Source organism: Homalodisca vitripennis, chromosome 2 (assembly GCF_021130785.1).
Source record: "Homalodisca vitripennis isolate AUS2020 chromosome 2, UT_GWSS_2.1, whole genome shotgun sequence".
NCBI classification, from domain to species: domain Eukaryota; kingdom Metazoa; phylum Arthropoda; class Insecta; order Hemiptera; family Cicadellidae; genus Homalodisca; species Homalodisca vitripennis.
The window spans coordinates 209,749,630-209,764,930 of NC_060208.1; the positions used below are offsets into that span (position 1 = coordinate 209,749,630).

Genomic DNA, 15,301 nt, shown 5'->3' on the forward strand with positions numbered 1-15,301 from the left:
GGAACCCTATCCAGCATTGACCTTGGCTTTCAGGGGGAAGGTATTGGTGGGGCGGAGATCGGTCACGTCATGCACCTGCCACCTGGACCGGTTTTTGTAGCTTGCGTCGTCTGAGAGACTACGCGTTACCATTCTAGGGTTAAGTGGGAGGTATTTCCACATCCACCTTACATTCTGGACCTTGCACCTAGTGACTACCATCTTTTTCCAGCAATGAAGATCTGGCTCGTGAAGCAGGGCTTTGATGACGACATGAGACTGCAAGAGGGTGTGATTATCTGGTTGAAGTCTCAGGCAGCAGAATTTTATAACGCTGGAATTTTTCAAAACTAGTTCACCGCTATGATGAGTGCCTAAAATTCTTTTAAATGAAGTTTCACTTATTTAGAACTCAGTGTTAGCCTGTGTATTTTATAAACTGTGTTTGAGTCTGTAAAGAAAATAAAAGAATTAAGAGCCTATCTAAAATAGTTTTGATTTTATGGATGTTTAGTAAAATGTTGAAAAAAATTGCTGAAATAAGCTTGGCAGAAGCTTACCTATGCTCTGGACTAAAGGGTTAATTAGTCACTGAGGAAAAAATTTGTGTTTTTCAAATGTCAAAATCAGATAACTATATAAAATAGTAAAAAATTTTCTAATCAATTTTAAAATTTACACAGGTTTTGAAGTTAATTTGTTTCTATAGAAACACTTTTTGACATGTCGATTGTAATTGAAAAACTTCAAAATGACCAGAAATTGTCACTTTTATTTAAAACATCTAAAGAAAGTCTAAAGCTTAAAGATACTTGTTATATAACTTATTTTTATGTAGAAAACAAGCACTTCTTGTTCAAGCGACTTCTAGCACATGCTTGAAAATAGCCAGAATACACTCGACAAGGCTTTATTTTGAGACATATGTTGACTTGAAACTGTCTCAAACTGCCCACATGCTAGAAAAGCAAATGCTTGTTTTATTCATACAACTTTTCAAGCACATAGAATTAAGAAACAATAAATGAAAGGCAAGTCATTAAATCAAACACTAAACGATTTATTTGATCTAAATGAAGGTAGTATGACAAAGGTACACAAATAAATACAATTTACAATGAAATGGAAAATGGAATTGTTCTAGATTTGCAGGAATCAAGGGTGAAAAATCACAGTTCATCGGAGGGAAATTTTGGTCTTGTCGGAAGATCACTGATGACCTTCCTCATCATGGTGGCAATACTGTCTGCATCGGAGTAGAAATACTTGTACTGGGGATTACCGTTCTGGTTGTACAGCTCGGTCTGGACCTCACCTTCACTGTCTGTTGACAAGAACACAAATACGAATGTACATTAATCTATTAATGTAGAATAGGCTTAGTAGCATGACATAATATATAATACTGAACTCTCGCCCACTGTTCTGTAGTCGGTACAAGACTCGTGGTGTCACAGTGAAGGTGTTAATGACTTAAAATATTAACCCTTTCACTGCCTATGTCCGATATTGGAAGCCTGCCTTTTTTATCGCTACTGGCTACTGTTAGGTCCAAAGCCCGAAATATTCAGTATTTTTGGGTCATTCAGCCATTTGAAGTACTTTGGGATAACAAAACTAACCAATCCATGTAGCATGCAAAAGAGGAGTACACGCTACCTGCTTGCAACAACATAGATGTTGGAAAGTGGAGTCTAGCTCTTGTTGGCTGAGTGTTAGCAAAGCCTTTCACTCAAGGGACGGGAAACATTTCATTTCTGTCTGTCTCTTCATGTGATATCTCAAAAATGAACTGACCAGTAGACTTGAAATTGTGCATAAAGCTCCATTTTATTTTCTGCATGATTATCATTGTACCTGCATAATGAAATTAACTTGAAAGTAGAAACTTTGTATTAACCATCAGCGATGCCTGTTACGTGGTATGGCATACTCCTACCTTGTAAATATATTATAGTACTGTAATGTGTGGTGTACGTTTTGTAAATACGTGAATAAGCAAAAGTGCCAACAAACTGGAAGTGAAATTATTCTAACAACAAAAATTATAAAAATCTGGATTATTTTGCAAAATGATGAGATTTGGGAAAAGTTTTAAAACGCAGCTATTTTCAAAGTTGGACAAAAACTGTTCTAGCTTATAATTATATCATACTTACAATCTTGATATAAGGTCGAAAGTAAAGTATCATGTGGTTAATACACCTCTAACTTCTTTTTGTTAAACTGTTTTAAAGCAGCATTTTAACACAAGTAAATAAAAATTTAAAACTATACAAATAAAATAAAAAAAGTTTATTTAAAAAAATGTATGCATGGCAGCCCTCCTCGGCAGTCTTAGCTAGTACATAAAAAAGACAAGCAGTAAAAAGGTTAAGAGAGGAGCAATTATCATTTAATTACTTGGAAAGCACAGGTAAGATATAGCCTCCAACAACTACAGCTAAAAGGTTACCAAACAATTATCTAATTGGTCCACTGAACCTGAACCATTACTTATGAATATGTTTTGTAAGGTGCTCCCACTAAAATTATAATCTATATAGTAGTTTACTTAAGGATCTACAGCAAATATATTATCACATTTTTGTAAACAGTTAACATATGATTTTAATAACTTGAATTGAAATGGTAACAAATTTCAACTCTTCACTAACTCACTTAGAAACAGAATTCTCGGAATGTATCCGCCGTCTGGTGCGTAGGTCCCTCCCTTTGGCTCTTCGTTATCCTCCAAGTTCACCATGACAAAGCTTTTACTCAATTCTGCTATCTCTTTGGACTCTGAGAACTTTGGTTTCAGGGCTGCAACAGAAAACCGTAATACATAACAAGCTGACATCTTAAAAATCAAGAGTTACATTCTGTACTGTATTTAAATGCATGAAACTAATCTTGGACAATATTTTTGAACAGAAAAAACCACAATAGTTAAAATAATTCTTAATGTCCTTTTTTCGAGGGTTGACACTTAATTAAATCAAATGTTGTATCTCCAAATAACAAAGAAAAATTGAAAAACAAATGAGGTGTTACAATTCCTTCTTTAAAAATAATTCCTTTATTTCAGAGCACTTTTCAGTTTGCATTGCTTTATAATAGCACTCCAGTCATTAAAAGTAAAATTCCGGAACTAATATTTATAAAACCAAATAAAAACAATTACATATTATATTTTTGACTGAATAATTACTTAATATATTCCAGAACTATTTACTATTATTAAAAAATATAAAATAAAAATATGTTAATGATTTATTTTTAATTACAAAAAGAATACTTCTACAAATCTCAGAAAGTATTAATTTTACAGCAAGCTTTAAATTGGGAACTTGTGTATTTAATATTCAATTGCCTTTTTCCAATATGGCGGTCAAATTTAAAATTTTTAGGGAAACTCCTACTTTTCTGATGGATTTAGGTTTAACATGTCCTTTTATGATTTTTTATTCTTAGTGTTATTTATATATACTTAACTGTTTAGCCGCTAGGAGCACTGAATACTTCAGAATCTCTTTTTCAAAAGTTAGTAAATAAGTTAGGCATGTTTTAACATTTGAAAACAAAAAAAGTTTACTCAGAGTGCCATATTTTTCAATGGAATGTTTGAAAGCGGTTGTAATTTTGCAAATACTTTATTTAAAAAAAAAAACTTAATTAGATTTTTCTATTAGCAAGTATTGAAAGTGACCTCCATCTTCATAAATACTTAATTGTGCTCCCCTGTGCAAGTAATTTACTGATCGCTTCGTTATGTAACTAATATAATCTTCACAATGCAATAAGCTGTGTTGTCCTATTTGTTTGAATAGGCTAGTAAGTCTTGGTGGCATAATAACGTTTTATAAAACCATTTAATTAGTGAATTTAATACTGATAACATTATCATTGCTACTATAACTTTCACAAATATTAATTGATTATTCAATATTATGCTTATATACTTGAAACAGAAAGTCTAATGTTATCATTGGGCCTAAACACAAACTTTTCAAATGCTATTAAATATGATTATTCTTTTAAAATGGGACAGTAACACCTTGATCAAACCCTGACAATTCAATTCCTTGTCATCTTCGGATGTCACCACGCTATTGAAAAGCTTTATTTCTATGTTTAGTTTAATAACATAGAATCTTTAAAAGCCTTTATATTGGTGTCTAAATTTCAAAATGGTTTCTGGCGAGGACTCCCTGAATTTGATTGGAAGAGGGGGGTGGGTATCACACACCCTATATCCCCTGGTATGCCAAACCGTGCCCTCCCCCAAATGGCACCCTTAATAACCCCTAGTAAGACAATAATAAGCACTAAGAGTTTCTACTTAGAAAATATTCTTCAGTAGATGAAGTACAAATAATATGGGATGATGAAAGGATGACCGAAGTTAGGATGGTGTTACCTAATGTACAGAGTTAGCAATACAGCTCTAACTATTGCAGTAGGTGGCTAATTAGACAGTTTATAAAGTGCCTTAAAACTGTAACAATGTTGTAGCACTTTGGGTTTATATGTTTGTATGGGATTTGCTTTTGTATTAAGATTGAGTCAATAGTAGGTGATACAAATTTAATTGTAAACGTTCCTTGTTTTCTTTTATTTAATAGTGGAGCTTCTGTTTGGTCCAATAAATGCCCAGTAGTACTTTCGCGGTATACAGATAATTGTGTGCCAAACTATGTGTCGCCCATGTAGAAATAAAGTTTTGTGTACAGTTTTAAATCCAGCTGAGTTAGTTTTAAAAGTATCCTGTGACAGATAGTCAGAAGAGAAGAGGAATTTTGCCAGTACCCAGAGCGGTACCAAAATTTAAAGTCTATAGTTCAAAACAGATCTCCTGCAGACAGTTGGGCTTTGCTAATGCTCAACCAATTCCCATGGAGGGATATGTACAATCATCAAACTCGAAGTTGGCTATGTAGAAATGAAGTTTCACACAAAATTTAGAGTCTATAGCTCAATTCGTTCTCGAGATATTCCGTTGACAGGCGGACATGTATATCAAGGGCAGCCACATTTGTAAATCTAAACCGCCATTTTGTATGGATTGAATTGTTCAAGGTCGGTTTTGTGATATTGTGTTCTCCTAATACTAGCCTTTAGGTTTTGTACTATTCGAGCTATGCTCTCATTTAAGATTTCCTTCTGATTCTTTGAGGGCCATCATTTGATATGATGAAAAATTATATATTTACATGAACAAGTAAATATTGATGTTTACGGTTTTAATGCCTAATCTACAATGGTTTAAAAATATAGTCATCCACGTACAACTGACTTGGTTATTGGTTATGGTGGTCATTAAATATTTTTGTAGGATTTATTTTTATACACATGTCATCAATCTATTAATTATACTAAGGTTTTATTATAGTCCACTAAACAATAATGTTACTTGTTGCTTATACCTTTAAATTACTTACACATTTCTTAAACATTTCATTTTAAACTACTTTAATAGGCTGTAGCTCCTATATGAGTAAGTTGAAAAAAAGAATTACCAAACAAAAATCTTTAAATATGTTGTTTTGGTACTTTGGTATTATCCAGAGGCCACTATTTTTGGAACAGTTTTTATGACTGGGGACCTTAAAGATAACAATATTAGAAAGAACAGATTTTATTTGACTTACTGTGAAAATTACATGCCGTTATGACGGTTCTTGTTTTCTACCTCACATAAGGAAACAAAGTCAGCGATAAGTAGGCCACACTGTCCCTATTCAAATTCAAAATTTCTTTATTCAGACATGTAACAGATTGCAAGAATAGCGTCACAATAAATCTCAATATAAATTTATCATTTATATATTAAAACATAAAAATCAGTTTGAAACTCACTGAAAAAGTAAGATTTGGCTATGTAGCCTTCTACAGAGTAAGTTAAAGCATTTTTACATCAAGGCAGTTATTACTTAAGGTAATTATTAGGTAATTTAAGGGGATTTTATACATTTCTAAACATACCCAACAATACTTAAAAGTTATTTACATATTGAAACAAAGAAAGAAAGTCTTCAAAAGAATACAAGGATAACGTTAATAAATAATCTTTAAGTAGTTTTTTGAATTTTTCATAATTTTACTCATTTTGAATATTGAGAGGAAGGTTAAACAAAAATTTTGTGCCGATGAAACTTGTTTTCTTTTAATAAAACTTCAGCCTATGTTGTTCCACATATCTGCTACGTCTTAAATTGTAATCATGATGATTTAAAATACCTAATTGGGTTGTTCTTTTTTTACGTATAAAACAGTTTCATAAATGTATAGATCATAAATATTATACAGTCAAAATTTGAAGTTGAGAAAAGTATGGTTTCACTATATCTCTTTGTTTTAGGTTAAAAATTATTCTTAAAGCTTTTTTTTTGTTGTAATAAGGTTCTGTCCAGATTTCTTTTAGTTGTGGCTCCGTATATGCCTATATTGTAAGACATATGGGAATTTACCATAGTAAAGTAGATGGCTTTCAATGTCTCAATGCTACACACCCTTGACATTTGGCGTAAAGCAAATAGACCGGAGGACATTTTTTTTACCACATAATCAACATGTTTCTCCCAACCTAAATTCCGATCTAATATTATTCCAAGAAACTTTGTATTGTCTACTTGATTCAATTTTGAATTTTCTAAATATATGTTAGGCTCAAATTGTAATCTTGATTGTTTGGTACTGAACGATAGAAAATTTGATTTATTTGGGTTTAGCAAGAGGTTTTTGGAACTCAGGAAATCTTTAACAGTTAGAAGGTTTAAAAAAGATAAAAGCTCAATGTCTTCCTGTTTATTACCTGAAACCGTAATACTTGCATCGTCAGCATAAAGGCATATTGAGCCTCCACCTGGAACCGTCCCAGGGAGCCCCTTTAAATAACAGAGAAATAAAAGAGGGCCCAGGATAGAACCTTGAGGAACGCCATGTTTTACTATTTTAATTTTTTTAAATAAGTTCTAATGTAGTTATATTGACTTCCAGCATAGTTTAAAATGTGTTGAATTTGAGTACACTGCTGTCTATTCTTCAAATATGACCTAAACCAATTGTATTCCTTGCCTTTTATATTCAAATCACTAAGGACATTAAGCAACCCATCATGTGACACACTATCTACTTCTTATTATTACGCGATATAAGCAGGTTTACATTAAGTTATCATAAATATGTTACTAGTAGTACCAACGTCAAATTTAACCTTTACCAGTGTTTACGTAATCTGAGTTAGAATTTGATACTGTCTCAAGGGATGTTTTTTTTTTTTCACCAGAAGTGCGGAGAGGAAAGTGCCACCGAAGCCTCCAATGATATGGCCAGGGGCATTTCCGATAGGTACTTTCCTGACCTCAGATCACGTCCTAGATCTCTCGAGATGTACTTAGATTCAAGCTCAGATCACATGTAGACTTTTAACTTTTTATATTTATAATACATATGTATGTAGAGCCTAAAACAAATAGTAGATAAGGACAGAGTGACCACCTTCTCGCCGACATCGCTTCCTTTCGGTAGACAGAAAACAAGAACTGATCGTCATAATGATATGTCATTTTCACAATAAGTGATAAAAAGTCGGTTCTTTCTAATAATGTAATTTTTGTAGGTCCTTGGTAACGTAAACTGTTAAAAAGAGAATGGCCTCCAGATAACACCAAAGTACCGTTGCTTTATATAACAAATTCCAAACAATATACATAATATATACAGTGTTCTTTAAAGAATTTAAAAATTTGTTGTAATATATGAAAATGGTGACTAAGTTTTGAAAGTATAAAATCGTATTTTTAACTGTTATTAAAAGTAGGTAAAGTACTTTATTAAAACATTCCTGTAAATTTGTTTTGATCACGTTAGTTATTCGTTTACAGGTTGTACAGAGAAAATGGAAATCCTGTAAGTCTATATTAACTTTTATGTAGGATGGCACTATAATATTTTTAATTCTTTAAATCTAAAACTGTCATACAGCTCCTCCGGTAATCTTGTGTCATGCAAAAGTAATCTAATGTTTACACTGCTTCAAAACTTATGAACAGGAACATTTATTATTTTTCTAAGTTATAGTTAGTACAGTAATGTAAGTAGTCATGTTTCTTCTTTAAAATTATGTTGCTCTTGAGGTACATCATAGCCTAATTACATTTTTATTTTTAAATGGCTGCTTTTTGAGATTATAAATAAAATTCTATATTGCCTCCTTTGAAATATCTTACATGTGACATAATGTATTATAAAAAGTAGATAAGAAGTAAAATGCACTTCTATATATTACAAATACACATTAGTTTTAGAATATATTATTTATATTTTAATTTATTCCCAAAAAATTAGTGTATTAATATAAATACACATCGAAACGGAAGTAGTTAAATGAAACAGATCATTGTTTAGTGTGCTAAGGATGTGTTTTAAAGAAACTTACAGTTTTTACTATTAAAAAAAAAATATATTTAGTAAAATAAGCACTTCTTATTTACCTCTCTCTATTTAACTTTGGACAAAACCATAATACCTACCTTTACAAGCACCGCACCAGGATTTGTGTATCACCAACATAATTGGCTGACTGCTGGATTTGGCTTCCACTAGGGCTTCGTCTAGAGTGTGCCACATTATATGATCTCCAAAACCTGTAAATAGAATGTTATAGTCTCAATTATTTATTGTAATCTACTTTACCAGAGTATAGTTTGTAAGGCAGAGCTACCTTTAACTTTTGATTTGTACCGTGTTCGTTTTTGTTGTTTTGTTATTTACGGCTGCTAATTCTAAATATTACTTATTTATTACTTTACTTTGATTGTATTGTATTGTCAATAAATCTATTAATTACTATTTATTGTTTTGAAAAATGTTTACTTATCCAAGTTTCCTAAAAGGATCCAAAATTACTTTTAACAAGTAATTAAATGGTATACTTTCATTTCCAGAAAGAATTTTTGGACAGTCGCAAACCATATATTGTATAGTAATTAGTAACGTATTTTCATTTCAGGTTGTATCTCAATTAGTACATCAACCTTGGAGACGGGGAGGAAACTGGGTCCTGGGTGGAGGAAGGATGATGATAACAAACTAAGATAAAAGAGGAGGAGATAAGAGGGTTGTCAACCTTCATGCAACAATTTGAGCAGAAAGATTAGGTGCACCAAATGCATTTGAATATAATTTAAAACTTTTTCCTGTGTTTTGTCATTTCAGCTATAATTTTCACCTCCATGCAGAAGTTTATTCATAATTTTTCCTTTGTTATTTTGATCCTGTTAGCTTTTGTGCATCTTCTTTTGGCATCTCGATGTTACTTTTCCTGATTGGTTAGATTTAGTTATAGTGATTTACAGATTTATTCATTGTTGATTTCTATTGTGGTACTCTTAAGACAGTGGTGTTTTTTCTGCATATTCAATGTAAAAGTTAAAAATTGAGTGCATTTTACTGTATACTAATTATTTTGTCAGAATGGACAGAAAAGACATTGTAATGTATTTTCACTTTGTAATGGCACTAAGCACTTTGTTTTTGAATTTTTATGGTTTCTACACTTGTACAGTATTGGTCATTGCCTTGCTATTAGAATATTATGGTGAGGTAATTTTTAATATTTTTAGCTCTCACGTATTAGTGATCAGCTTTTTGGGATTTTATATTTTTCTCAATGGATGTATTTGTTCATTGCCATTAGCCAAATGTGCTGCTCCGCGCTGATGGCCGAAGGCTATCATTAGCCCGTTCAGCTACTGGCGTCTTTTACAGATTAATAAAAAGTTCTGCCTTTATGTAAGTTAATAGTGATCTGTTGTTTTTCAATTCAATTTGGAAGCATTTTCCTAAAAAAAAAGATCTTGTAGTGGCTAAAGTAAACATTTACCACTGTTTTTGCTAAATTATTTATTGATTAATATTGTTATTTATTGTATGTGCATGCAGTTTAAGATAGGGCTTCCTTGCTATTGTTGTCTGTAAGTGATATTGCCATCATGTATATGTGTTATTGTGAATTGGCTCTTCACCATTGGAATGTATACAGAAAAAAAGTAAACTTCACTATTAGCCACTTCTACTCCTTGAAAACTTATATTGTTTTCTTAGGAGAGCGACTGCAGTAATTTTATGATGTGAGAATTTTATTTGCCACCCCTGCTGATAATTTCATATTAACAAAATGTAGGCTATAGTACTATGCTCTATCAAATATTAACACAATGTGACTACTTAGTTTAGGTAGAAGGTCTTGCCAAGTTTTTATACCTTTTCACGTGGGCAGAGTATGATCAGCATGCCCAGTTTTTATATCGCTTAGTATAATAATTGATCCTTCATATCGGCTATCGAATAACAGAACTATCAATCAGTATCAACAAAAATTATTATTTAAAAGTCATATGTTTGAAACTAAAAGAATAAATTACAATATAGCCTATAATCTCATACCTAATAAAGGAACTATGGGTAGGGTACGATAAGAGGACCCGGTATTTTATATCAAAGTATATAGTCATCGATACCTAATATTCGCATCTCAAATCCTAGACTATCAATCGATATAAAAGTACCTATAGTCCTCAATAACAATCATATGTTTTAAATTAAAATATGAATTTAATATTTACAGTGATCAAACAAATTATTATAACCAAAATTAGGAAAACTGAAGACGACCATATTTACTCCTCTCACAGTTACAGTTGTTTCTTTCCACAAATTTCACATAATGGATTTTTTGGTACGATTCCAACATGTTGAAGCTACGTAAAACACGTCTTACCGTCTTGAAATATTGCAATGTCTTGTAGTTTTCTGAAATTGACTGCCATTTGAATAATAAAATATTATTTATGTAACACTGAAGACTTACGTGTATTATTTGAAAGTGTTTACAGCTGTTAATATAGATTATTTAAGTTAATTTTTCAAAATAATTAATCAGTATCGATTGATTATATCGGTGGTTATGATTAAGTAATATCATTTGCGAATTTCGATACATAAAAAACCGGGTCCGCTTATCATACCCTACCCAAATCATCTTACAATTCTATTTAATTTGTTTTCTAAAGTTAACTTATATAACAACTAAATTATATAAGTTATAACTTTTATTAAGTTAATTTAATCAAAGCTAACTTTTTTAATTTTGAAATTAACCCTCCGGCTGGCAACGTCGTAAATTACGACTCATTTTTTCCCGCCGTGAACTGGCAGAGTCGTAATATACGACTCATTAAACATCGTCTACTAATTACGTCATAGTTCCGATAATTACCGCTCGAATCGCATAAAAGTTATATCACTTTAATCACAAGATCCCAAGCCTTCTAATAATGTATTCACTTTTCACTTATATATATATATATATATATATATATATAATATTTGTTATTTTACTGGCCACTAAAAGCTCCCGACTACTTCCGCGTGACGCGACTCGGCAACTGTTAGTGCTTGTATATAGTCTTGTTTTTTTCAATTCTAATTTCATTTATAAATAAAAGTGTTCATAACTATGTATTTTCTTTTTGTGCATAAGTAAGTGAACATTATGCATATTTAAGATTTTTAAATAAAATTAATTTTGAGTTTTTTTTTAATGGCTTAATATAAAAGTGTTTTTTTGAAAAAAAAGTTTTGAGTTCTGACCATCAAACATCCACCATTATTTAGGCAAGTCAAATTATAATTATGTTTATATTGTACAACATATTCTGCAGAGTAATTTGATGTATAACACTTTTGTGTTTTTTCCAATAATTAATTGTACAGGATAAAAAATTAAAAACTCTGCACAAAGCTTCAAAACAGGGTGCCAGTCAAGGCTCAAATGCGCGCCAGCCGGAGGGTTAAGTCACTTTTAAATAAAATATTGTGTTTTTAACTTACAATCTGAAAATGTGTTTACGGTTTGTACAGATGATTTAAGTTATTGTGATTTATTAATTGTTAAAGTTTAGGTTGATTATATCGTTGGGTAAGCAAATATTTACACAGGGTCCACTTATCGTATTCTATCATTTAAGACTACTAATCCTTTTTATGCCACATAATGGGGTCTTGTGTTTTTAAAAGGTGGAGATTGGATATAGTGCACACTTTCGTAGTTCATGTAAAATGTAAATTTTTACGCATATATATATATATATATATATATATATATATTATAGAAATGAAGACTTTCCATTTCTAGAGTTAAGAGAAATATGCCAAATAAACCTGATAAAAATAGGATAAGAGGCAAATAAAATTACAAGTTGAAATGTAAAAATTAGTTAGGCCCTAGTCAGCCTGTTACAATGTTATGTAGGCTCCTAGTCTTACTGTAACTAGCCTAGATAGGATCACTTACCTCTTGCTAAATTGTGTTCACTTGCCTTTACTTTGAAAATAAAACAACCGACACAGTAAAAAACTCCAACTGGTAACAATTTCATCATGAAATGCTTTGTTATCATGTCTGAGTTTTGTAGAAAGTTTGTAAGAAACACTGCTATGCCTACACAAGATGAAAAACTTGCTATTTTTACATCTCGTTATTTACTTGGTAAATTTCATAATCACACACTACATGTAATTCATATTTTGTCACTAATTAGTGTGTTCTATAAGAAAAACCTTATCTAAACAAGACTTATCATGTCTTTCTTAGTATTACTTTAGCTTATTTAGTTGAAGTTTAAGCCAGTTTACAACCTGATCTGGATAAATTAATTAATATTTTTTATTTGACAATCATACAACACTAACAATAGGTTTCTTCCACCCAATTGAGCAACGCTTGGCCCAAGTTTTGCCGCACTGACTATTTATACACATCTGTCAGCTGACTGTCAACTTTTAATTAGGTATGCGAGTACTTTATTCATCATAGAGTAAAAAGAAAAGATACAACCTATGGTCTTATTTTATCTGTATAAATGATGTTCTCTATATTTTATTGATATGTAATTTTTATTAACTCTTTACTGCAGCTTGATCGATAAAATAAAAAATATACTGTTTATATATTCATATTTTGGTGGTTATTTGTGTTACAATAAATTTACGTTTTCATGTTGTGGATTAGTAAACAGTTAACAAAGTTATTATCACGGTTGAAAAATATCGATGGTTCTTAATACTTTCACCTGTAACTATAGGTAGCGAATTCATAAATATAGTGTTTAGTATCTTTGATATGTATTTGAAGTTTCAGTTATTTATATCTCATGTCGTCGATCAATTATACGCATAGCACGAACAGTTACTATTGTTGAATACTTCCAGTAGGCTCGGGAGCCTCCCTGAGATTTAGAATCAAAATTAATTTGAGGTTTTAGTTTGGTATAACTGTAGTGTAAGGCCAAATAAAGTTAGAGTTAGAAATATAAAGAAACATTCTTCTTTGAGATGGATAACTAAAGGGCGAAAGGTTTGAGATTAAATTAAAAGGTTCTTTAAAAGGAAAGTGGTTTGACAAATTTCACAGCGATATTGAAGAGAAAGAGCCAATAAGGGAAGTTATGGATGAAACAAATAACACAGATGTATGTTGTCAATATAAAGACTAGCAATGGTCATTATTGTTGCGTTGAATAACCTAACGCAGCGTGACTATGGAGTAATGAAATCATTAGGGATTCAAATCAAATTGTTGTGTAATATAAATTAATTTTGCTGCAAACGCCCTATAACTATAATGAGCCAAACAGGCTGATGCATTTTAAACATCACTAATCTTAATCTGAAGTTAGATAATCGAAGCAAAACGCTAAATATCCAAGTAATAGAACTAAACAAAATATGAAATTCAATAATGCTACACAAAGCACGGGCAAAAAAGCAAACAAAAAATTTCACAACACGTAAATTTAAACATGCCTAGTATAAAACTAAAGCTAAAACAGTATATCTGAATTTGGAAATGAATGTTTTCTACAACGAAGTTATAATTACTAAACAATTCAAAACCAAATTTGTCATTTTAGTTCTTATTGTCATTTCATTGAAACAGTGGTTACATAGTAAATTCTTTCGTGAATATGGTACAATGAGACCAGCAAGTAATTCCTGGAAACCGGTTTTGCTGCACAATTCTGGTAATGCAACAAAACCAGTTCAGCAATAAAAATTTAACCTTGGCAGTGGCGGCGGTAGCGCGGTGGAGCGAAACGCTAACGCTGGAGTAAATCACATCACAAAACAATGAGATCGTCAACTTTGCAGCTTTAACATTTGTTCTTTCAGGGTAGGTAATTAGTTAATTTGAATTCCATGGAATTTTGATTTAAATTCTGCATCAAAAGAAAAATCGTCTTCCATTAGTATACAATTAAATCCTTTTCGAGTTATAAAACAAGTGCCCAGTCACCGTTTATTAACATTTTTATTAAAATAACTAGACAATATATAATAAATTGTAGTTTTTAAACCAGATCTGTTGTTTTCTATTGTCAAACAGAAGTCTAAGCTATTTCTAGTTTTCAGTTCTATCCTGAGATTCCAGAATTGAAATAAAACATCTTTTTAGCAGAGAAAATAGCTAATTATTTATTTTCAAGAAATTAAAAAACAAAATATTGATGTTTGGACACTAGTAAACAAGAACATAGATCTAATTTTAAGTTGTAATACGTTATAAAATATATTTTTTAAAATTAAAACATTAGAGGGAAGAAAAACATTTTGGGATTAACACATATGATAATTATGACAACTGAATGCACATTGACGATAATCATAGGTGGTTGACGTTCATGAAGAGGTTTAGCAATAATATCAGCTAGAGTCTTCAGGATAAAATTCATTTAACTTGAAATAATTTCTCTTGATTGTTTTCTTACAAAATGATATTCAACAACAATACTAACTCTTATCATGTACTGGTCTAACAATACTATAGTATTCAGAACCATTAACAATACATAAGGATTAAAACAAATATTCATATGTTAAATCCTATATACGTTAGTAGTCTAAAACGCACAAACCTGAGCCAATAATTTAGTTTTCTTCGATTATTTAAGTTATTTTTTAATATTAATTTAATTTCGATGTAAATTACTATGATTATAATTATTTTTATGCATTAAACCATGATCGAAAGGAATTTTTAAACATATACTACTTCTCATACACAAACATTAGGATATGTAATAATATTATAATTGTTGAAAGTATTTTTACATGATTTTCTTCTCGGTACTTTGAATATATCTTAGTGAAAAGTTATTGTAATAGAAATCTGTTTTCCTTAGGATAGTGTCATTTTCAAATAGTTTTATGTGTTACATGTAGTAATAATAGTACATTATAAATTACTACTTATCTTTTTACATGAGAAAAATATAGT

The 15,301-nt window shown here is 31.0% G+C and overlaps 1 protein-coding gene across 1 annotated transcript; it reads right to left on the reverse strand.

Moving 5' to 3' along the window:
- Positions 1-1,018: 1,018 nt before the first annotated feature.
- LOC124355379 (thioredoxin domain-containing protein 12-like) lies at positions 1,019-12,779 on the reverse strand. Its single transcript, XM_046806500.1, has 4 exons — positions 12,320-12,779; positions 8,496-8,609; positions 2,641-2,784; positions 1,019-1,303 (listed from the first exon to the last, which is right to left on the reverse strand). Exons 1-4 carry the CDS (start codon positions 12,423-12,425, stop codon positions 1,149-1,151), a joined length of 519 nt encoding a protein of 172 aa, XP_046662456.1. The 5' UTR covers positions 12,426-12,779; the 3' UTR covers positions 1,019-1,148.
- Positions 12,780-15,301: the final 2,522 nt, after the last annotated feature.

Bases quoted from the DNA above. Each gene is read 5' to 3' on its own strand.
- LOC124355379 (XM_046806500.1), bottom strand. From the start codon at position 12,425: ATGATAACAAAGCATTTCATGATGAAATTGTTACCAGTTGGAGTTTTT. The intron at 2,785-8,495 runs GTAGGTATTATG...TTTCTGTTGCAG, and splicing joins CTGGTGCGGTGCTTGTAAAG to CCCTGAAACCAAAGTTCTCA. The intron at 1,304-2,640 runs GTGAGTTAGTGA...TCTTGTCAACAG, and splicing joins TCCGAGAATTCTGTTTCTAA to ACAGTGAAGGTGAGGTCCAG.